The 23,861-nt window shown below is 37.1% G+C and overlaps 3 protein-coding genes across 6 annotated transcripts; 2 read left to right on the forward strand and 1 right to left on the reverse strand.

Moving 5' to 3' along the window:
• Positions 1-180: 180 nt before the first annotated feature.
• On the forward strand, positions 181-4,866 carry LOC122061583 (protein RTE1-HOMOLOG-like). 4 transcript variants are annotated; one of them, XM_042624933.1, is made up of 4 exons: positions 186-322; positions 3,281-3,426; positions 3,952-4,264; positions 4,357-4,866. In XM_042624933.1, exons 3-4 carry the CDS (start codon positions 3,995-3,997, stop codon positions 4,765-4,767), a joined length of 681 nt encoding a protein of 226 aa, XP_042480867.1. In that variant the 5' UTR covers positions 186-322; positions 3,281-3,426; positions 3,952-3,994; the 3' UTR covers positions 4,768-4,866. The 4 variants fall into 4 exon arrangements, with proteins under 4 accessions (XP_042480866.1, XP_042480869.1, XP_042480867.1 ...); XM_042624934.1 differs by having other exon boundaries at positions 188-322; positions 3,289-3,426; XM_042624932.1 differs by lacking the exon at positions 3,281-3,426 and having other exon boundaries at positions 181-322.
• Positions 4,867-9,365: 4,499 nt separating this feature from the next.
• LOC122060483 (thioredoxin H-type-like) lies at positions 9,366-13,117 on the forward strand. The gene is made up of 3 exons (XM_042623577.1): positions 9,366-9,528; positions 12,497-12,619; positions 12,776-13,117. The coding sequence occupies exons 1-3, from the start codon at positions 9,442-9,444 to the stop codon at positions 12,908-12,910; spliced, it is 345 nt and encodes a 114-aa protein (XP_042479511.1). The 5' UTR covers positions 9,366-9,441; the 3' UTR covers positions 12,911-13,117.
• A 1,448-nt stretch (positions 13,118-14,565) lies between these two features.
• Positions 14,566-21,671, reverse strand: LOC122060481 (beta-galactosidase 3-like). The gene is made up of 19 exons (XM_042623576.1): positions 21,296-21,671; positions 21,046-21,141; positions 20,814-20,926; positions 20,577-20,643; positions 20,321-20,413; positions 20,003-20,146; positions 19,625-19,713; positions 19,425-19,530; positions 19,235-19,322; positions 18,992-19,110; positions 18,733-18,897; positions 18,363-18,544; positions 17,797-17,906; positions 17,561-17,673; positions 17,201-17,311; positions 17,003-17,116; positions 16,706-16,908; positions 16,159-16,495; positions 14,566-15,156 (listed from the first exon to the last, which is right to left on the reverse strand). The coding sequence occupies exons 1-19, from the start codon at positions 21,458-21,460 to the stop codon at positions 15,007-15,009; spliced, it is 2,565 nt and encodes an 854-aa protein (XP_042479510.1). The 5' UTR covers positions 21,461-21,671; the 3' UTR covers positions 14,566-15,006.
• Positions 21,672-23,861: the final 2,190 nt, after the last annotated feature.

A 23,861-nucleotide genomic window follows, 5' to 3' on the forward strand; every position in this document is an offset into this window, starting at 1 on the left:
TGAATGAGGTTTCCATCACCGTCCATCGTACGCGATAGAAATGTAGGGCCAGGAAAAGGAGCGCATAAACAGTATATGACACGTGTTTTGCATCAGTACCGTCCATGAAATGGCTATTGGGGACTGGGGATGTAGGAAGGAGCACGGGAGTCTCATCGGATCATGGGAGCTGGAAGAAGGTAAAGTAGAAATTCGAGTACGACACAAGCGGTCCAGGAGGCAGGAGGAGAGAGGATAAAAACTGAAAGACCTCAAGATCGAAAGACCTCTAGGATCCACGAACACGGGGGGCTCGGGTTTTTGATCTTCTACCGTTGTCCAGGTACGCATACCTCCAATCCTCACTTTGGAGTTTGGACTCGACCACTTCCATATTTTGTTCTGGAATTTTGGTTTTTGCGAATTAATTTTTCTGTGACTAGAGCAGAACTGCTTTGAGATTAAGTTTACGAGCTTCGATGGATGAGAGTATGAGATCATAGGAGACTGGGGAAAGTTTTGGGTTTGTGTTTGATCTTTAACTTTACAAATTGCAGTTAAATGTATGTTTTATAAATAATTCTCTTGTTCATAGTTTTTCGGCTTGATATCTCCCTTTTTCAAAATTAATGCCTACGTAATTTGGAAAACTTGCAAGTTTCCAACTGATAACCCTTCGCATCCCATACTCTCGATACCCTCCACGCACCAAAAATGTATTGGATACGCTAACTTATTGGATTGCTTTAATTATTCGATTCAATCTCTTACTTTGGTTTGGGTAAATAGTGTTATCTAATGGAAAATTGCCTAGATCTACTTGATAAGAACAAGAACTACAAAAACAAGTAGGTTTGACTTTTTTTTCCCACTTACTTTGTCTGTAAACCTACTTGTTTTGTAATTCTTTTTCTTATCGAGTAGATCTAGGAAATTGTCACATTATCTAATCCCCTTTTCAAGTTTTCAACGAGGGGAGAAAAAAAAGGTGTGGGTTTCTCTGTTTTTGAGCATTTGCATAATTTATGCAGTGGTTAACTGTTGATGTTTGATGGGTATTGGAATAACTCTGAGATCTGGCCAAAATTAATTACAATAAATGAGGAAGTAATTCTCAGACCGAAAATCAGAAATATTTCTCTTTGGGGTGGTAAAAAAAAAAAAAAAAAACTCCCAAAGAACACAAAATAAACCACTATGAAGAATCAAACTGTTCATGAAATTCAAATCTTGTTAGAAACTTAGAATCGCTTTGGAATATAAATTATCTCTTGGAATCACTCCTGAGAAGTAACAATAAATGTGCCATAAATCTTTATATGATTTTGATAAGGAAAGGAAATATTGTAAATTGGGAAGATAGGAAGAAACTGGAGAGAAAATCTAAAATGTGCTTTGGAGATATCTAGTTACTAAAATAGTTCATCTTTCTCTCTTCGGAACTTTTTCCGAGATTCATTCCCACTATGGCTGGGACAAATTGCTATCCATACATATGGAAATGGATTTGGTAGTGGTTGTACCACACTACCACTTAGTTAATTCATCCTCTCCCAGAGGAAGGAGACAATATTGGAGAGAAAATTGGAAATTTTATGAAGGGAAAAACCAGATACTAAAATAGTTGAATTTCCCCCCTTATGCAATTCTTTGCTTAGATTCATCACACTGTTCCCTGGTACAAAATACACTATATCTACCTTTTTCTTTTATATTTTCTATTGCTATATTTATTTTAGGAGGAATTTTCTTGGACAACTCATCCGCCATGTAATCCATGGACTGCACCCTTAGTTGAACCACATGCCATGTCAGATGGGGTTGAAGTATCATACACAGGTAGACCTCATGGTCCCTGCCCACATGTTGAGTTTCATCCTAGACAGATTGGGACAAGTAGCAAAATAGGCATTGAAAAATCTAGGCTTTCCCAAGAGGGTGCACACCAATGCTGGACTACTGAGAGGATTCATAATGAGGTTCTAAAGCATCAAAGGTTAGGGATTAAAATATCTTTAAACCAGAATCACAGATGTTGGTTGAATAGCCTTACAATTATTATATAGGGCTGAGTTTATTGGTTTCAAACTCTAAAAAGGAAAATAAAAACAATACCGAAACTAATGTGCAACTCCCAGTGTGGGCAATAATAGGAGTGACCTGGACTGCCTTGGACTCGAATAAAGGAAACCAAACAGGCTGGAACTTATAAGAAGTTTCCTGGCATGACTAAACAGGTAACTAAATGATTAAATTAAAACAAATTTCCTCCTAAAACTAGCCCATGATTTGGGCCGAATCAACCATTGGTTCAACCAACCGAAAACTGATGTAGATCGAGCTGCTAAGACAAAGAACCAAATCTGGTTCAATTTTTGTCCCATCGAACCTGCAACCCTTGGGCCAGAATTTGGTTCAGTTCCAGCCATCTTTGTGTGGCTATTTTGCTTGTCAAGAAGCCTAACAAACAGGAGAGTAGCCTTATAGGAGTCTGAATTGATGGGAAGGAGAGAGGCCTAAACCTAACTACCCTTTTCTTCCCCCTTCTCAACCCCTCCATTGATTTCAGTTTCTTCCCTTTTATTTTCTGTTATAACTGATGAGTAGCTGTGAGGTTGTTATAAAGATTAAACCTGTCCAGGAGTGCTGCCAATTCTTGCTGATTAGAGACTTCATTCTAAGACCAAGATTTAAAAACTTGTTGGGAAGAGGTTCCCAGCGCTTTCAGATTTTGTAATCACAATCCTGTTACTGTATGCCCTTTAGAAAGAAACAGGGATACCTTAAGAATGGGAACCTAGACATTCTGCACATCCTGGCCTTTATTTGTGGAAATAATGATTATTTGATGCTAGGAAGGGGGATGAATCCCCCAAACTCACTGCTGTTTAACTCCCTCCTCCTACCATCTCTGTTATTTTTTGGTTGAAGACTTCTGGGAAAGTTAAGAACATCAGTTCTGTTTGGAAAGGTAAGAGCTATCTAATAGTTCAATGCTCCATATTTCGTCTGTAGCAGCAACCCACAAAAGTCATTTATTTCGAGGAAACCTCAAGAATAATTACATTGAATTTTCTTCGACTTGTAGATTTATAAACAGAAAAAAGGAAATTGAATATTTCTTCTATCTGAGAATGTCACGCATCCATATATTTAAGTTAGAGCCTTGACTTCATGGAACATCCAATTCATGGTATTGACCACGTCACAGTTTTATTATGACATCCCAGGAAAATAAGGATTTGTCACTTGGAAGTCTTTCATTGGTAATTTCTGATTCTTAGCATTTTTGAATTACAAGGTATGCAGGGAGGTTTTATTTCAATTTATCTAAGAAAGCAGTGATTGAACCATTCATGGGCTAGATCAGTTCTATGGATTGGATGGTATGAATGGCTTATGGGTGACTTGAACTGCTGATTGGGCTGTGGCTTGTGGCCTGTGGATGTAAGTCTTCGGGCTTATTTAATGCATCAAATTATATTAGGATGGAACTTAGTAAATGGCTAAAATTCCTCTCTTGGAACTGGTTGCATCTAGATTATATGTATGTTGCATGTGCAATTGTGCATGGACGTGTTCTAGTGACTAATATTCATTTACCATTTGACAAGTCTCTTCTTGTCTTCTTTGTAGTCGGAAACAGTTAATTGGTTGTGAAGTCTATATATTACCTGTGATCTAGGATTTTGTTCAGTTCTGAATTAAGATTTGGGAGACATTGATGATTATGTCACTTTATTCTATGTCGTTTCTTTATGCAAATAGTAGGATCCATCATAGCATTGTCATTGTTAGTAACACTAACCATCTTAAAGTGCAAGGACCATGGTAGAAAAGCACATTATGTAATTATGTCATGATTCCAGGCAAATGTGCTTTCACTAATGAAGACTTTTAGCATAATCATCCACTATCCATTTTTTTTTTTAAATCAGATATACTTACTCCAAGATCCTTTTTTTTTTTCAGCATCTGTTGTGACAAAGCTATACAACATATAAAGTTTTAGCTGATGGAATTAAATACAGATCCTGATGATGAGCTAATGGCCAAGAGATTTGTAGCAGAAAAAATGCAAATTGATCCAAAAAGAGCTCGTTTTCCCTTCTGTATTGTCTGGACACCCCTTCCTGTCATTTCATGGTTCCTACCTTTCATTGGCCACATTGGCATCTGCCGAGAGGATGGGGTCATCTTGGACTTTGCAGGACCCAATTTTGTATGTGTGGACAACTTCACATTTGGGGCACCCGCCCGCTACATCCAGTTGAACAGAGAAGAGGTAACATGTCATGTTCCTGTTGTACTCAAAACATTTAGCTCTTTTTAATTTGTTAGTGATATCTAATATGTATTTGCAAAATCACCTGTCGGCAGTGCTGTGTTTCTCCTTTTACCGATCCTGAAATTCCTGAAAGATATGGACATGAGATGACGACATGGGACGATGCGCTACGGAAGAGCACACAGGAATTCCAACACCATTCATACAACCTGTTTACCTGCAATTGCCACTCCTTTGTTGCAAACAATCTTAATAGATTGGGATATGGTGGCACTAGCAGGTGGAATGTGGTGAACCTGGCAACATTTATCTTTCTCAAGGGACATTGGGTGAGTAAAGGAGCTATTGTGAGATCTTTTTTACCATCTGTTCTAGTTCTTGGCCTAGGTATCAAGTTTGGTGGTTGGACCTTTCTCACTGTGTTGGCGTCCTTTGCTTTCATTCTTGTTGGTTGGTTTCTTCTTGGCACATATTGCTTCAAGGGTCTGATCCAATTGTAGCTTTTCCCTGATATGAATGTAAATCCTGGTGCTTTGAAAAGATGACAGTTGTATTATGACACTTGTGCAATGATTGTTCAACAAATTAAGTTCAACAAATTGAAATCTAGATTGTTTAACTCCTCGTGTGTTCCTGATATGCATGAGGGGTTAAAGAAGTTCTTTCCAATTTGTGATACGAAATGATTTTCTGGTCTGCACACGATATCAATCAAGTAGAATTTTGTAGACAGGTGAAACCCAAGATCTGCTACTGCATTTCAAGTTTTAGCTCAAATAGAGTTCGCCAATTTACAAAATGGGAATGTTAAAAAGACAGATTTTCCTCCTCCCTTCGGTCCAGATATTTTGGAACCCCTCCCAGCAACGAACACCTTCCTACTGCAAGGTGAGACTCTGCCCTTCCCTTAGAATCCACTCCGGGTCGGAGGAGCAGCTAATCCAACTTCTTGAGCAGCCGAGATATTGAACAACGAACATTTGATTGAATTCCTTGCCTCACCCTGAGATGAGAGGGAAGGTCGATGTTTGACTCGAATCCTGGACCTGATCTTTAATCCTACACCGGTGTTTGATGCAATGGGAGAAGTTTTTCATGTCGGCTGGCCGCTCGTCCATGCCCAATCCCAATGGACAAACCTTAGATCCGAAATGCTGTATCGACAAAAAAAAAAAAAAAAGGATTTATGGAGTATGGACACGGTTGGAACAGAAGTTGGGAGTTGAATCTTGACAACTAATGAAATGTTTCTTAAATATCCAACAATCAGAATTATCACATCACTTTTTATGTGGCGAAATAAGATTACATTATTGGCACAAATTACCAATCCTTTTACTGCTATTTCTACCACATAGAGCAAAAGATTTAATCGCCCCCCATTTCAAAGTCAAGTATAAAGGGCTCTACTATGATCTAGAGTCTCAAAGTTGCTAACCATATGGTGAATCCTCTAGATTGGCTACACATTAAATTTGATGCTTGTTTCAATTATATGGCTAACCATTTTGTAGGCTATTTTATCAATGGTCCAAATGGTTGTGGAAAGATTAAGAAAATTGAAAATCAAAAGATGCCAACATCACATGCATAACATGTTCAATATATTTTAATGGTAACTACCACATAATAGATAAGACCAAGTTTCTCTTCACCCATTGTGAAAGGAGAATTCCTTTATCGTGGGCCTCAGATGGTATGAAAGGGGTATTGGTGAATGGTTTTGGAGGAGAGGGGTATTATCAACTTCATACGGTAACGAATAGAGTATTTAATGACTTTAGGTGTTTCCTTCACTGTGGGTGGTGGAAAATTTTCGCCTGATAGATACATTCAGCTTCTATCGTACACCCAGTCAAAATAATAAAAAAACAAGATTTTATGTGTAAGTTGGTGCTTGAAGCACTGTCGGTAAACTCATGTATTATTTTTGAAGAAAATGTTTCAAAGGAGTCAATGTATCATACAACCTTTCGTATGGTTTTTTTTTTTTTTTTCATCATGTGAGATCCATATAGATGATACCAGGGGTGCGTGAAATTACTGTCCACCTCCCATGAAATAGTAATCCTAGGGATGTTGAATGCTCCAACATGTACTTTCATTGGCCCCCACACTATTGTAGGGGGCCACACGACTATGCATAATCTCTTGCTTAGGAAAAAAAAATTGCATTTATGCCTTTATCATATTCTAGTCAGATTTTTTGCCGTATTATTTTAGATTACTTCTTTCTATTTTAAATATTTTAATATGGAAAAAGTTGTTTGGTCCATGGTGTAAAAAAGAAAGGAGTAATGATAGTTGATGATGAGAGGATAAGAGTGTTTGGAAACTTTAAGAGAAAAGTTTTAATGTTTTTTGATTTGTTGATTACTACAGACCACCACATTCCATTTCTAGCCTATAAATCATATAAACTTTTGTTATATTCAAATTGAAGACATCTGCGCCTAAACACAAAGGGCAGCAAAATGACACCCGTTTTAAAGAGAAATATTTGTACCCATTTACACCCCCTCATTGCCTTGCATTGGCACAAAGGCTACATGATGAAGGAGCCGTTCTTTTCTCCATTTAAATTATAAAAAATATAATTTTTATGTTTTATAAGACAAATAATATGGTTTGTCAAAGTAACTACCATTGGAAGTGTTATATTAATAAATAATAATATTTTTCAAGAGTCAATACTTCCTTTTTTATCCCAAGAACTTTCCTATACATCCCCCTCCCCCATAAAAAGTAAATTTTGCAAATCTGTTTAAAAAATTTTTAAATTAATTAAATATGATGAAATCGACCATTATATAATGGAAGATACAAAAAATAATGTTTTAAATCCAACTTGGGCAACAAAGCTAAAAAAATGTTTCAACCCAATTTGACTTGGTAAAACAAGCATTGAGTAATTAAATCAAATTTTTTCTTTGATAAACGAGTAAATCAAAGTCGAACTGCCCTTGAACGGCATGGTTGTATTTGTGATTTTTCAAAATCAGAGGGGGTGTTCGTGTCATTTACAAAAACATAGGGGAGGACGTTGATTTAAGGGCAAAGTTCAGGGGATTGCAGCGTAATTTTCTCTTAAAAATATTGCATTTTGTTGTCACCAAAATGATGAAATGAGTAGTTGCAAGTTTTTGTGAATCCAGGGCATAGCGCACTGGTTGCAACTTCTACTGGTAGAGCAGGCACCAGGTTTGTGGTCTAGGGATTAATTCTTATCACACGCATTCCCCCCCCCCTCTTTTCCTATCATCCCCCCTCTTGTGTGTGAGTAAAGTCCTTTTGGGCAATTCTATAAGATGTAAGTAACAAAAAATAAATAAAAAGAGTACTTGCAAGTTTTTTTTTTATTATATTTTTTCTTATTCCTATGGTGTTCGCATAAAATCAATAAAATTGAATGCCCCTCTCAAAATATTGTAGCTCCTACAAGAATATATCATAAATATTTTAAGTTCCAAATGTGGTCATTCGTCTGAATTCGTATTGGGTATCATAGGGAACTCTCTCTCGTTATTAATATTTTTTTTGGTAAGGTTCTCTTCTTCTTTTTTTTTTTTCTAGACAAATTTCCTTTTATTTAATGTAAAGGTAATAATAATAATAATAATAAAAATAATTAAAAAATAACTTGTGGTATGTCATTATTAAAATGGGCTCCCTCCATTTATGGGAATTAATACTTAAGCATCATTTGAGAGAACTCTCTCCATTTATTTAATGTAGAGGTAAAAAAAAGTTTTTAAAATAATTTGAAAATATATATATATATATATATATTTTAAGTTACGAAGAGAAGTAGGTAACAGCCAGAAGACTCGAACTCGAGACTTCTTGGTAAGCATGGGAAAATAGCTTGTTACTATGTCCTTATTAAAAGTTAATTTTTTTTATTAAACATGTGAAGCGATAGGATTTACCCTCACTGAATAAAAAAAATATTATATTAAAAAAGCAAAAAAAATAATTTTCTCTTTATTTTACTAGTTTTACAAGTGAACGGAGAGGATCAATGGCCTCCAAAACTTTGATCAATTGATGTAGACTGGTCTAATCATATGATCCAACATTGGACAAAAACCTTCGATTTAGAGGTGTCAAATTTCAGACCAAATTGATAGAACTTGCAAAAATTGACCCTTTTAGCTCAGACTAAACCGTATCTTTATAGACGCAAATTGGGTATGGGATTTTATGAAATTGATAGAAAGCAAAACCAACTTAACCAAAACCAATAGAAAACCATACTGAACCCAATAAAAGAAATTGGGGGGAAAAATAATTTTATTTAAACATCTTTTGTACTTATATACAAAAAATCAAAACCAAATCGATATCAACTCCATAACAATTTGATAAGAGTTCATTAAGACGACCAAACCAAATCAATTCAAAATCAAAATTCATAGAAATCAAATTTCAAACATAATGATTTGGTTTCAATTTGATTAGATGAAAAGCTAAGAAAGATGAAATAAGGAATGAACGTATTAACGTATTAGAATTGATTTGAGAGCTATTTCGATCAATGATAAAAACTCTAGAAAGGCCATTTAAGATAGTATGATCATATTCACAACAAATCATTTGCACAATTCATATCAGTTTGGCAAGTGTCCAATCTTGATACCTATACCATATTGGTTGAACGGTACAAATAAGGAATGAAAAATATATATTTTTTAAAATAAAACAATAGTATTTCCGTTTTATATGATGATTTTGATTCGTTTTGATATCGTAACAATTTTGACGATGATCGATACCCATTTTGATACCGTGCCCTAAAATCGTGTTCGTAACAGTGTGTATCACGTGGAGTGTCAACATCTGATGTTAAACACGTCGGATTCTATGTATGTGTGGGTCCCACAACCAGCTGTAGAGTCGTATTCATTCGTTCTGTTGGTCCCACAATAAAAAAAAAATTTGGGGTCTCTGTCAGCCCTTGCACTATAGAACAATATATACGGCAAATCATTTGCACGATTCTGTCGTGTGAGTGGCAATATCGTTATTTTAATTCCATGTAGCGGCAGTTTGGTCTTTTAAAAAATGGAGGTCTATATATAAGAATACGAATACTAGCGTTGGAATTCTGAATCTCTCTGTTTCCGTTGTTCCGATTTTTATGGTTCCAAAGAGAGAGAAGAGAAGAAGAGGAAATGGCAGAAGAAGGACAAGTGATCGGTTGTCACACCGTTGAAGCTTGGAACGAACACCTTCAGAAGGGAAACGAATCCAAGAAACTGGTATCAATTCCTCCTCAGATTCTATCTCTCTCAATTTTTTTCTTGATCAAAACGTTGAAGAGACGCGTCTGCTTTACTTATTGATCATTTGGTTTAATTTGATTTTCTTCCTTCTGATTTGCTTACTTTGTTTAGTTCTATATAATGTTCCTTCTGTTTCTGGTTTTGTGCTTTATGTTGTGAGTTTAGATGATCGGTCTGTGTTATTTCTCCTAATTTCCTGCTTTCCGATTGATGTTCTCCTCGTCTCTAATACTTTGATTTACGATGCTTCTTAGTATTATGAGCGATGATTTGGGTATTGGAACTTATTTGATTGATGTTATTGTATTCATGATCCGTCTCTTTGTTATTGGTGGAGAAGTCTGGGGTGATGTAGTTTTTGTTACAAATATTTGTTCTACTTGGTATATTTTGATCGAAATTGGTGGTTGTGCCTCTTTACCTATTCACATAAATCTCTGCTCATTGATTCTAAGATCCAAACTTGTTGCCCTATGTTTTTCAGATATATACTCTTACTGACAAAAAAACCTTTCCTCGCTGAGTTAATGATCGTTAGTCCTATTTCCTAGCTTTTTGATTTTTATTTATTTTTTTTATTTTTAATATATTTATTGGAATCATGAAGAAACTCCAGCAGAGGGAAACGTTTGCGAGTAGGAGTTAACTCAGCAGAGGGAAACATTCTAAGCCCCTGCATGTGGGTCGAGTGTTATGTTTGCGAGTAGGAGTTACATTTGACTGTTGAGTTTGATGGTCCAGTGATCTATATCTACTTATTGAACATTTGGTTTCAGTGGATAATTACCTTAATGGTTTGTAGAGCAGAATAAACTGACCATGCTCCTGTATGCTTCATTTCTGAACTTCTACTCCAATTTATCTGTTAGGATGGGTTTCTGGATCAACAATATTTGATAATCAGTAATGATTCACTCTATCTATCATATTTATAATGAGTCACTTTGTCTATCATATTTATAATGGTTCATTCTATGTTTATATCATTGCTGAACTTTTGTATGTACCGATGGACCAATGCTACTGCATTGGAAAATATTTACAATTCTCTTTCCGTGTTTCTGGATTGGTAGTATCTACCATCCTGAGGCTTTAGAAATCTATTTGAGAATCCTAGTTAGCCTAACTGAAACTTCACCTGCTATTTACTTGCATATCAATTTGTCATGGCTTTTTAGCAATTTTAGTCGTAGATTATGTCTCTCAGCTGATTATCTTGTGCCTTGTTATACAGCAACCCTTATTGTAATCCAGGATTATTAAGATGTACCTGCCTAAATGAACAGAACATTTTTTTGGGGGGGGGCGGGGGGTGGTTCTATGCCATGTCGAGGTGTCCACCACCTGCTTATACACATTCCCAAGTCCCAACCACCTCCTTATCTTATTTGGGTTTTTCATTTTGAATTATGTGGGTTGGGTTTGTTGACTTTGTTCCCATATTCTGATGTACATTAACATTAATTTTGAACTCAGCAATATTACTCTCTTTTTTTTTTTCTGACAAAATGGCAATGACCACATATTTCACTATTAGAAGTTAAGATGCCAGTTTATTTACTCATATGCTTAACTTTATTCATTGTTATCCATTATTCACTACATTTTAGATTTAAAGCTGTTAGTGTGACATTGCAGTTTTCTTAACTGGCTTGGTTGTTTTTGTTGTTGTTGTTGTTGTTGTTTTGTTTTTTTGTTTTTTTTAACCCTGTACTGACAGGGAATGCATCTGCTTATATATTTGCTTTCTTGGATGTTTTGTATTTGCTGTTATATTCTTTTAACTTTCTGCATGATTTGTCCATGTTGCATTGCTCTTTTGTCCATATTGACTAAGTTCCGTATCTGCGTGCAAGTACATTCACCTGAATCCATGATTTTGTGTAAACTATTTGTAGCACACCTCCCACCAATAGATTTCTCGTACGTAATTTCACGTGTCTCTATGCATGTGTGGATTTATAGTACACATCCTGTTCATAGATTCCCCCACAGGTGGCCACTACACCAAGTCCACGCTTCTCCCTCCTTTCAGGCCAACAAAAGCCCTCAAATGGCTCTTCATTGAATGTGTTAGGATTTTATTATGTTTATGTACATGCCCTCCTCCTTTGTGTTGTTTAGTGGGAACCCTTTAACTTTATCGCCCTTATATGATTTATATGTTATGGAAGCACCTTTGATGCCTCTCATACTGACTGATTTGGAGTTGGTGATATAGTAACATGGGGTAATGGTTACAAGAGTTTCTTTTTTAAGTTTGAAAATTTCACTTCCCTTCCCTTTAATTCTCTTTGCATCCAAACAAAGGAAGAGGACTTTACAGTGGGAAAGGCATGGAGTACTTGTGTTGAGCTGGTGCCACATACTCTTAGGGAAAAGGACACTCCCCTTTCAGCTGGTCATGGGGCTTGATCACCATTGCTACAAATTGGCTTGTCCTTGGACATTCAGGAGCCTTGGGTATCTCCACAGATATTTTTGCATTGGTGCACCGTCAGGGATTCTGCCATGCACTAGGGATGTAAAAACCAGTAGTTGAAGGTGGCTTTGTGGATATGGGTCGAGTAAATAGTTCATGTGGAGGCATGATGAGATTTGATCTTCATTGAACATATTTTCCTGTTCTTGAGAGGCGGGATTTGTGGTCTTTGATTGAATATCTATATTCCACTGCTCTGTAAAATAACAAATTCTTGTGTAATGTAGGTAGTACATAAAAAAATCACAGATCATTCCTTTATTTAGTCACATTCTTGATGATCTCAGACAAAGATTATCTGAAAAATGCACCCATAAAAAACTGTGAAGAAAATCATACAGGATTCTTATCAGATGGTGGTTGTTGTTTGCAAATCATTGTAGTTTCTGAAGTGATTTGGTACTTCCTGCACACTGCATTCCTGGAGTAAACATTCTTACTCAAGCTCCTGACTGCATGCAGGTGGTGGTTGATTTCACTGCTTCATGGTGTGGACCTTGCCGATTTATTGCACCTGTCTTGGCTGAGATGGCCAAGAAGCTGCCTCATGTCATTTTTCTTAAGGTTGATGTGGACGAACTGAAGGTACAAAGATTTCATTTAATTTCTTATTTTCAACCACATTCTAAATCATTTTGGGAATAATTCTATTAGTGATGTAACATCTTGTTTTTAAGTTATCACAGTTTATTATTACTAATCAGAAAAATATATATATATATATATATGTACCATTTGCAGTCTGTTGCAACAGATTGGGCAGTGGAGGCTATGCCAACCTTCATGTTCCTGAAAGAAGGAAAGATAGTTGACAAGATTGTGGGTGCAAAGAAAGACGAGCTGCAGCAGAAAATTGCATTGCATGCTGCTGCATAAAATGTTAATTTGCTCAGCTTTTCAGATGTGATTATAAAACCGCATTAGAAACTTTAAACTTGGTTTTAGTGGCTGAAGTAGAAATGGATATTGTGTGCTTCATAGCTGCTGGTATCACTCCCAAATTGACAACTTCCTGCTAAAATAAGATGCATACGTTGTTAAATATCTTTCCCATTATTGAGGAGTATAAAGTTTCTTTTTTCACTCTTTACCTGTAATTCTTGTTGCCTATAGCAGGCCGGGCCAAGGTAGGACCACCTCAGCCTGCTATTACACACATTGGGCTAGGGCCCAACCCTAGAATGGTCCTCTTTAACATCTCGGGCCATGGGCTAGCTGCCAGTGATTACGAACTGCCGAAGTGTGGTCGACCATGATGGGTCTCGTACAGTCTCCTGTTTAAATCTGGTTTCATGTTTGTTTACCATCCTCGTTTGATACAGATGGTTCCAGCAAATGTTAAACAGAGGTGAACCCATGACCTATTATTATGGGTTATGGTTTTGGGCCTGAAGGAAAGCTCTGACTGGTTTTCTTCTCCTTACTGACGTTTTTGTTAAAGAGTATTGCTTAGAAGTTGTGTAGTGTTGTAGTAATATGAGACCAATAAGCAAATGGTATTGCTTTGATATCGATTCAGATCGGATCAATGTGTATCGATTACTTTTTCTCTTGCTTTTTAAAAAAAATATATATTTTTTACTGTTTTACCCCTGAAACCATATGGGTATTCAAATTTGGATCGATCAAGTATTAGTATTCAATATGACTGATACGATATTGATGCTTGAAACCATCAATGTGACAGAGGAACATGATGAAAGTTCTGCAACACTTGCATCAAGGATTAAAAACCCAGAATTGAGATCCAGATAGGTGAAGGAATCATTCAAAATCTATACCAATAAGCTATAACCCTTATTGTATAGAGATCTAGATCGATCAGAATCAGGACTTGGTCGATTCCAATCAAATCCATCCCAATATTTAAAACATGGGCTACCATCCATAGAACAGAAGGTTTATTTTACTTATTGGGGGTCGGGTCAGTGGGTGTTAATAGGCCAAGCATGACCCTTAATGCCCCCATTAATTAACTCATGCACGAAGAAACTGTTCACAACAGACTAGAACCTATTAATTAGAGCACGCAGAAAGAGACTATACCTCCATAGCCAAAGTCTTACCACAATAAAAAGTCTAGGCAAAGTGATCGCTTACCTGTATTATTCTTCAGGCCTTGGGCTTCCCACCATCTCATTGAAGGCAACTAGGTCAATCACCCTCTAGGAGCTTCTCCATAGCTTCGTCACTTGGCAAGAGTGGATGAGTGGATCCAGAAATCTTGTACAATCAGCCTCTCAACCCGGAAACTGTGATCTGAGAAGGGTTTTTTACATTTTTTTTTTTTTTTTTGAGAGAGAGAGAGAGAGAGCCTGGATCTCAATGGAAATGACTCAGAGCCCTCAATTTTTTTTTTGTGACTTAGAGCCCTCAATTGCCTTCTTCACAAGAATTCAATCACAAAATCCATATAAAACACAACTTGGATGTGAACCCATTTCCAATATGAGCCCAAGTGGGGTTTGATTTTCCCCAACAGTTAAGATTGACAGACAGATGCCAACTTACACCAAAAAAAAAAAAAGAGATAAAGACAAATGCCAACCATTAATTCGTTATCAAAGAACCCATTTTCTCCATTTTCCGGTTAAAAGGCCGGAGGAGATCACAACTAGAAATCTACTTACTACCACCACACCAAAACACATGACCCTGATGATGCCTACCCTGATCTCACAATCCTAGAAACCACTATTACACGTAAGAACAATATTAACCCACAAACTAAGAAAAACAAACTTCTACAGCTTCAAAACCCCCATAGCTCAACCTTCTCTATAAATATTGGTGAAATTAGCATTCCAAGAATCTAATTCACCATTCAATTCTTCCTCCTTATTTGCTTCTTGTTTCTTGGTAGCTTCCTTCCTCCCTTGCCAGTGCTACTTACTATACAGTTAAATGCAAGCATATGGAATTTTGATGTAGGGAAAGTCCTTCATTTCCCACTCCACCTAACAGCCCCTTCTTCAATGCCTTGTATTGGGTTGACTGGTTGTCACAGTTGTGGGGGCACAAACAGCTTCCACTGATAGTCGTTTCAGCACATTTGGACATGGGTCTGCTCCAAAGTTACTATTGGATATGGTCACTGAGCATCTCTGCTGCCCTAAGCACTTCTGGAAAAAAAAAAAAAAAAAATTATGGCCAAATGAAACAATTCAATCCCAAAGTAATTAAATCTAATTTATTTAGTTTTTAAAGTACAAGCTTCAACCATAGGGAAGATCACCCAACATGAACATGGAGATATGAAAACATTAACTCCCTAGTTTCAACTTCTCAATGGACAAATCAGAGATAAGGGAGCTCATTAAATTGTAATATTTTTTTTCCCTCTTAGGCTTCATTTGCCTAGCATTTTAATGGAATTTATTAAAAACAATACAAAATTATAGAAGGAAAAGAAAGAAGGGAAATGATTTATTGATCTGCAGCATAAAAAGTAGTAAAAAAACATCCATTTCAAGTATCTTGATACCCATAGAAGAATCCACCCACATAATATAGAAGGATTATTACCCTCGTTAAATCAAGTTTAAATGTGTTTATTAGCCATAACCAACCAAAAAAATTTTATTTTCTTGTAAAATATTTTACGGCAAAACAAACAAAGCTTACTGTAAAAATATATCAATCTTACTTTCTTCCCCAAAACAGCTGACACTCAACTACCCAAGGTTGAACTGGGGGTTTTGTCTTTTCTTGTCTTCTATTGAAAGTGGTATCTATATCATAGCCTAAATACAGGCAGGACAAAATTCTATCCTCCCATAAGTGCTAAACGTAATCAGGTCAGGAACCTTCCATATTATGGTTAACGTGTCAATTCAAAAGGCCCCACAACTTTGTCATATTGCTGAACATGTGAAATGCCAGAATGCACCCATTTCAAGGCGTTTCTAATGAAGAATGTGAACTCCAATTGTCTCTATCAGTAAGAAATAGTCCACCTTTTGGTATAAAGCTGACATGAGAAGGAGCTTTGGACACATTGCCAAAGCCAAATTCAGGACCAATCTGATGAGATTGTCTAGACTAGCCACATCAACCCCACCATGCAACTGAAAGAGATGATGATTATAGAGCATATTATACAGCTAGATAGCAGGTGGAGTTACCTTCTCTAAGATGGCATATGAGTTTGGAGCATGGCAGGTTCCCTGCTGAAAACTTCCACAAGTGCCAAAAGGTGTGCCAAAGCTTGCAAATTTTATAGTAGAGATGGACTGTCCCACTGCACATCGCAAGTGAACCTTTGGTTTGTGTACCTCTTCTGATTTACCATAGCTCTCTATATGCCAATTCTTTATGTTAGGGTGCCATTCTGACACATCTGCACAGACACTGGTCACCGATCTCTTCACAAGTGCAATTCTTGAAACATCACCACCAAGTTCCTCGAAAACTACTAAAAGATTTTGGGTTGGCTTTAACCAAGAGCGTGGCACATGATACCTGGAAACCAATAATATCATATATCAGATAAAAACATAGTTGTCAAGGCGTTTAGATGCCTTAGTCGCATGGGGTGCCAAGGCAGGTGCCTTGTTCATGTCGCCTTGAGTTTAGGCTTTCTCTAATGTCTTGGGTTGTTTAGACGTCATGACAATTATGGATGAAAATTAGTATGATCATGAAAAAAAATTCCATTTAAAAGATGATTACCATCGCTGGGTTGGTTGGCCACATCCAGTTTGACACTTGGGAGGTCTGAACGTTCCAGAATATTTACATCCATTGCAATTACCATTGGCCCAAGCAGTCCAATATCTACCAATGCTCTGCCCATTGATCCATATTTGACCCTTTCCCATACTTCCCATGTCTAATGCCAATGGTTCATCTCCTTCAGGAGCATTAAAGAATGACTGCAAGTTGCACATTGAATTTGGTTAAGCTCCTGATCCATAAAAAATATACTTAGGTACTAGCTTGGACTCTTTGTTTTCCTTGTTTTCTTACCTTGTACCATTTCAATGGCTGCTGTGTCTGTGCTACTAATGATGCACTCATCCACTCAACTGAAGAAATTCCATTTGGAGAGGCGAGATTCATGGTCTCTCCTTTCATGCCAACCTGTATTAAGAAAAAACAATCCATCAAAAGAAGCTGAAATAATAACTCCATTGTTTTATGAGTGCAGGAGTAAGAATTTCTAACCTGGTAGGACCATTTCTGCCAACTCAAATCCATTTTCCCCTGGTTAAGACCTCGCAGCACAACTGGACCCAGGACTCCAGTGTTCCATGCCTCAAAATGTGCTCCAACATTCTTCAACCACAAGAAATGAGAATATGACAATATGTAGTTAGAATTAGAAATGATAATAAGCTTTAAGAACCCCTAATATCAAAACATGCTTTAATTAAAGTCCTTGGGGAGGGATGGATTTAGAGATAGACATCGTTTTCCATCATACACAGAATGGTCCAGGTGGGTGATTGGTTTCAAAAAAATTCAAGCGATTGTAGCAGTACACTGCTGCAACAAGGAAATGAAACAATGAAGGTGGAGACTAACTGGTAATCCAACAGCTATGCTGAGGAGTGCAATTCTGTTTGTTCCGGCATGCAGGTTACTAATCTTTCCGTTAAATGCAAATCTCCTGTCCTCCCTGGTCCCGAAGGCAGACCCTACATAGAGAGCAGCAATTTGCCAATTTTATGAGCAAGACGGTGACATTATTATTCAGACTTTGTGAGTGCAAATCAGCCATCAAATATGATCCAGAAACAGTAACTCAGTTCAGGGGGAACCTGAAATCTGTCCATTGATAAAGACATGCAAAGCATGTCCCGTTGACTGCACAGTGAGAGTTGGATATTCGCCCCCACGCAAAAATGCTTCTTGTGAACCAACTACAACACTGTAAAACACAACGTCACCTAAAAATTTAATAACTGTCGATGGATAAATGCTAGCAATCTTCCTGAATCTTCGATATATTGTCACAAAGAGAAGAACTGTCATCTTTGTTCTACTCTGTGTGACACATGCACAGTTGAAGGATATGGCAAGTTCTACAGAGCAGAACCCCGATGATATTTTGCACCAAATCCCAAGACATGATTTAGTTCCTAGCCATACTTTACATCCCCTCCCTTTTGGAAGTCAAGACCAAGTATGTGAGACGGTCCAAGAGAAACCACTTACAGAAGGATTCGCCTAAGGGATATTGTACTTAAGAATTGTCATTTGCCATCTGAGGGCTCACATTTGAGCTCATACAGATGATCCACAGATAGTTCATATCAATTGAGGACAGGGATCAACTACCAGTGTAACTTGAAGCCCTACTTAAGTCACTGTTAAGAAGCCTCACCTAGTGGTGTACCACAGATAATCGCTTGTATCTCTAGTCACATTTATTTGCTCCAAGAGACCAACAGCAGTCGTCACTGAATTGTCATCTGATAGTGAAGAAACATCTTCATCATATGTTTCCCAGGATAGCAACTCAGCATTGGTGGACAACATTTGCATCTGTGATGTCTGAACCCCAACCTGTTTAGACACAACAATGGATGTCATTTCAGCATCCTCTTCAGGGTTAATTTTTCTGACAAAAGATAATACACTGATATAGATTTAGTCTGAATCTCAGCACACAGCGCTACTGCAGGACATATCTGCGTTAGTGGATACTGATTTGAAGCTAATGAATCCACCCACAACATGGTTTGTTTGCTTACCTTTGCAGTGTTAAAGACTGTATTTCTACAATCAGGAAGGATGCTGATGGACCAAGGGGGCATGTTGTAATGCATATTATTGAACATCACCCTTGCTGGAGAATTTGGATTGTTGTTTGACAGAAAGGCTGCACAACCTCCAGACTCGGAAGAGTACACATAAGCCTGGACAAGTCATATCAGTTATAAGAAGCTAAAGTCTGATGATGAATGATTCAACTGTAAATCAGACAGATCACCCAGAAGAGATCCAACTAACCTGCTGAAAGTCTCCTAGAGAAGTAACAATAGGGTCTGCTGAAACTAAAGCTCGCTCACAAAGCTTAATAGCCCGATGGAGCTCCTTCAAATGTCCATATTTAGGTTGGCTTATCAAGCCTATCAAAGTTGAAAAGGTTAAGCAGTCCATTAGAAATCCAATCAACCAACATATATGTAATGCCAAAGCATATAGGTAAACTATGTTCAATTTGCACTAAGATGGATAGTTCAATTTCCTCACCATATTCGTCAATGGGAGCGTCATAGTCATAGCTGGTAGTGATAAAAGGGCCTCCGGCAGTGCGTCCAAAGTTGGTTCCTCCATGGTACTGGTGCATCAGCATAAGAGTTCGTAATGTAGAATTAATTGAACTTTCACATCATAAATCTGGGGGAACTGGGAGTCAAACCATTAAAAAAAAAAAACTAACCATGTAGTAATTAACAAAGGACCCGCCCTTTTGTAAGAAGCGAGCAACTGCAAATGCCAAATCTTGAACCGGTCGCTGGTGGACTGTGCCACCAAACTCTGTGAACCTTTAATTTGGATAAACAACAAAGAAAATGGTAAGAAAATGCACTTCCACGGCTGAATAGTAAATTTCAAGGGTTAGCTAGAAGGAAATTTTACCAGCCACTCCAAGCCTCCGTCCACATTGTAGGCTTGTAAGGTCTGTTGGGAGTGAAGGCATCGCAGTAAAAACCGTTACATGAGTTTATCTGTCACACAATTTAGAAAAAAGAGATTTAGAAACTTCTAATTTGCCCAAGAAATTGAAACTAAAAACAAGGAACAAGTTAGAGCATCCTTATTTTCACATTTTGTCTTAATTTCTTCTCTATAAGTATATAAAATAGGAGCACAACAGGAAATTAGAGCAAAGAGATAAGTTCATTTTCAGTGCACAAATCAGAAAAAATTAACAAGATCATGAAATCTACTGGGCTATCCAAGAATTAAATAGCAGGATCACTAGATCTGGTAAGTAATGTATACTAGGTTTCTTACCACTGGATCAGGGGCGTCCTCTTGCTTGCACATCACCCATGGGACCCCTGTGCCCAATCCAACAGCCATATTTGCAGCCCAAGACATATATGCATAACCAGCAGCTCCAAATGCCTTTCCCTCCGGTCCATACTCGTTTTCAATCTGCAGTGACAAAACTAAAATAGGTCAACAGAATCAATTTACATCAAAATAGTTGCATTAATCCACTCCTTTCAGCTAAATTGCATTTGGTCTTATGAATCCGTGAATGCTTCTGAAAATTTATCTATACATTGACCAGAGAAACAATAAAGATAAAATTCACAGAAACCATACTTGGGAAAGAATAATGGGGCCACCCTGAGACTCAAAAAGCTTCTCGCTCTTCATTATCTGCACAATCTTTTGGACAAACCCTTGCATTGCCATCTGCAGCATGAGGAAAGGAGAGTACATTCAATCAAGTTTTCTTCACTTCTCAGTTTTTCACATATTTCTTTAAGCATCAATGTATTTGTTTCTGGAAGGAAATGGAGATACATAACCAAAAATGATACTAAAACGAAATAGGGCAGGAAGAGGAAGAAGATACCTTAAAGGGTTCGTTGTCCGTTCGGAAGCTAATACCTGGAACATACTTCAACCAGACAGGGAACCCACTGCATAGAAACCACAAGTGATAAAATTAATTAAATCCCATCTCATGTAAAGCATTAATACTGAAAAGAAAGACAAATAATATGAAGAAGAACAGACACTCGCATCAAGTTAGCCACTCCGTTAAACGAAGTAGAAAGGACTGAGAGATCTGGGAAAAAATGGTGGATACCCAAAATTCCATTCTCCACAAATGTAAGGGCCAATGCGAAGATGAACATAGAGTCCTGCTCTCTGCACCGTCTTTATGAATCGAACCAGATCGTATCTCTCCTCAAAATTGTACTGAAACCCCGATAATGTATAGCATAAACACTCAATGTAAGAGAAAACTTAACAGAGAAGAATGGGAAAAATAAAAAAATAAAAATAAAAGGGCAAACCATGAGAGATTAAGTAAGTACATTGCCAGGAGAAGGTTCATGTCCGTTCCAGAAAACGTAGGTGTCTACAACATCCAACCCTCCATCTTTAGCTTTCTGAATGAGATCTCCCCACATCTACAGCAAAACATTTTACCTCAGACAAGAAGCTAAATCTGCATTTGTACGATAAAACGAATGCCCAGAAAAAAAAAAATGGCTCTAAATTTGCAGAGATAAGGAATAAGAGAAAGCTCAAGAAATGAAAAGAGTAAAAGTATAGGAGCATTACATCAGGGGTGCTTCTCGGGTAGTGTATGGAGCCGGAGATGAGGATTCTCCTCTGCCCATTAATGATAACAGCCTTCCGATCGTAAGTCACGCTAGACTGAACCAAACCCATAAACAAAGCCCAACAGAACAAGGAAAGTAACTTGGAAACTGAGTTAGTTTCCATTATGCTTCTTCAGATTTCAGTGCTTCACACCCTCTGAGTTTGTCTGTGGAATTTGAAAACCAAAGAAAAACGAAATGGGGAAGTGTTTTAGGGGGGAGGAGAGCCAAGGAGAGGGTGTTTGCCCTTTTCTCCTTGTTCTGATCTTATGGGCTAGTACCACTCTGCAACAAAAGGATGCATTCCTTCTTGGACTCTCCACTCTGCAGCTATCACTTAGTACTTATATATATATATATATATATATATAGAGAGAGAGAGAGAGAGAGAGAGAGAGAGAGAGAGAGAGAGAGAGAGATTAGTTTGTTATTACTGTGAACTGTGAACTGTGAACTGTAGAGTTGAACAAATGTAATATAGAGACCACTCTAAAAAGGAAAAGCCTGACAAAAAGATGGAAATGTGAACAAAACAGTTAAATTCAAGAAACTTTACCAAATTCCCTTATTCATATATTAAAGATTGGAGTTAATTAATTAATAAAGGCAGAACAGAATTGGAGATAGAGCTCTTTTCTCCATTACTTTTATTTTTAGAGTTAAAAATTAACAAATCATGAACCAGCCAATTGAAATATTTTCTCTTTTTTTAAAGCAATTTCCCTCCTTTCTTCTATATTAACGGTCAATCTGCAGGAGGAGCGTGTTTTACCTAAGCTTAGGTAATCGTGTCAACAGACTAGAATGATCCCACTTGTGTTTTTTTTTTTTTCCCCTCTCTCTCTCTCTCTCTCTCTCTCTCTCTCTCTCTCTCTCTCTCTCTCTCCATTTTAGCGGCAGGAATATGAATCTATTGCGGTTTGCGAATTCAAGGTTAGGAGTATTTTAGATTAGTAATCGGCCAACTTGGTTAGTTTTAACAAAAAAAAACAAACTTTGTTATTCCCCACAATCACTTTTCACAAAAAATGGGATCCCAATATTAGATCAGTTGAATCAATTTAGATCGGAATTCTTCTTGAATGATTTTGATTCTCAATGTAACAAAGCAATTCATATTAGGGTTTTTGGGATTGGATTGCTGAGTTTTTTGGTATGGAGGTTGATTCTAAGATTTTTGAGATCAATTTCAACTCAATTTGACTCAATTCAAGTCAAAATTTTCAATGATCCATTTGACCTAATTATAAGTTTAAAATCCTTGATTAGGATCTTTTAGGCATTTCCATTTGTTCATATGTATATCGATAGTAACTGGTATCATCACCTCTATTGGTCGTTGTTGATAGTAATATTGATGTCAATACATACTAGTTTGTATTTATACTAGATGGTATTGGCTATTGTATTGGTTATTATATATCAAGAAAAAAAGAATAATAAAAAATATCATAAATTTATAAAAATAAACGATATACATACTTTAACACACTATGTTGCCTGATACGATAGTCAAGCTGACCGATATACCCATTACTATAACTGATACAGTCAACTGCCATAGTATTAATATCAAATACTAACAATTCCAATATATAACACCCCTAGTGTAGTTCCACTGGTCCAAAGGAATTGTTTGTTAACAGAACTTTCCAGTTTGAGTCTCTTGTGACTGATCTATTAGATGGGTTAAGTGTGGTTTCCTATAACTAGGGTTTACCTTTGAGCCTAAATCTTAAAATAAGATAGTTTTAAGGCTGGGGGAGTAATTTCTAAGTTAATCTCAAGTTACTAAGTGAGTTTCTTAGATTTTTATTATTTTTATTTTTTTGGGTAGAAGGTTTCTTAGAAGTTAAAAGGGGAGAATCTGAAGTGCAATTTGTTGTGTCGATGCAGTAATAGGGAATAGGTATAGGAATATGATGCGGCTGCATTTGCTGCTTTTGTCTCGGAGGTGGATTACCTTATGCCCTTCCTTGCTAGGTTTTTTATTTTTTTCCTCTCATATCGAGAAGAGAGAGAGAGAGAGAGCCCATGTGATGCTGAGAAGCTCCCATTATAACCAACGCCTCCCATGTGAAGCTTCAATGACACACAAGCCCCGTCACCCTTTTTGGTCTCAAATCCTTGCCTCTTGTCACTGTCTCTTTCTCTTCTCAATTCTTTTACTATCACTCCCTGCCGTATACGGCTGTTGGGTTTGCCTTCCAATCACCTCTGTTTTTTCTTGTTTACTAGATAACTCAATGTCTCAAACCTATCAAGAAGCCTATCTTTGAGCTCACCAATGAGTGAAGGATGAATTAAAAAATTTTTAAAAAAAATATATATATATATATATATATTTTTTTTTTAAAATATTGTCAATTACCGCTCCATGGACTCATGGATTCTAGGATTTGGTTCAAGGTTTAAAAAATTAAATTGGATTGGATTGGATCAGTCGATTTGGGCCGATTATGATTCCGGTTCATTCAGATCAGATTAATCCTATATGGAAATTAGTGTTAGACCGATTTTCACCG

Source organism: Macadamia integrifolia, chromosome 14 (assembly GCF_013358625.1).
Source record: "Macadamia integrifolia cultivar HAES 741 chromosome 14, SCU_Mint_v3, whole genome shotgun sequence".
In the NCBI taxonomy this organism is placed as follows: Eukaryota; Viridiplantae; Streptophyta; class Magnoliopsida; order Proteales; family Proteaceae; genus Macadamia; species Macadamia integrifolia.

Bases quoted from the DNA above. Each gene is read 5' to 3' on its own strand.
- LOC122060483 (XM_042623577.1), top strand. From the start codon at position 9,442: ATGGCAGAAGAAGGACAAGTGATCGGTTGTCACACCGTTGAAGCTTGG. The intron at 9,529-12,496 runs GTATCAATTCCT...GACTGCATGCAG, and splicing joins GAAACGAATCCAAGAAACTG to GTGGTGGTTGATTTCACTGC. The intron at 12,620-12,775 runs GTACAAAGATTT...TACCATTTGCAG, and splicing joins TTGATGTGGACGAACTGAAG to TCTGTTGCAACAGATTGGGC.
- LOC122061583 (XM_042624932.1), top strand. From the start codon at position 3,995: ATGGAATTAAATACAGATCCTGATGATGAGCTAATGGCCAAGAGATTT. The intron at 4,265-4,356 runs GTAACATGTCAT...ATCACCTGTCGG, and splicing joins TCCAGTTGAACAGAGAAGAG to CAGTGCTGTGTTTCTCCTTT.
- LOC122060481 (XM_042623576.1), bottom strand. From the start codon at position 21,460: ATGGAAACTAACTCAGTTTCCAAGTTACTTTCCTTGTTCTGTTGGGCT. The intron at 20,147-20,320 runs GTATGGTTTCTG...TTGTCACTGCAG, and splicing joins GCCCCATTATTCTTTCCCAA to ATTGAAAACGAGTATGGACC. The intron at 17,674-17,796 runs GTTCCCCCTGAA...CTCTCTATGTAG, and splicing joins TATCAATGGACAGATTTCAG to GGTCTGCCTTCGGGACCAGG.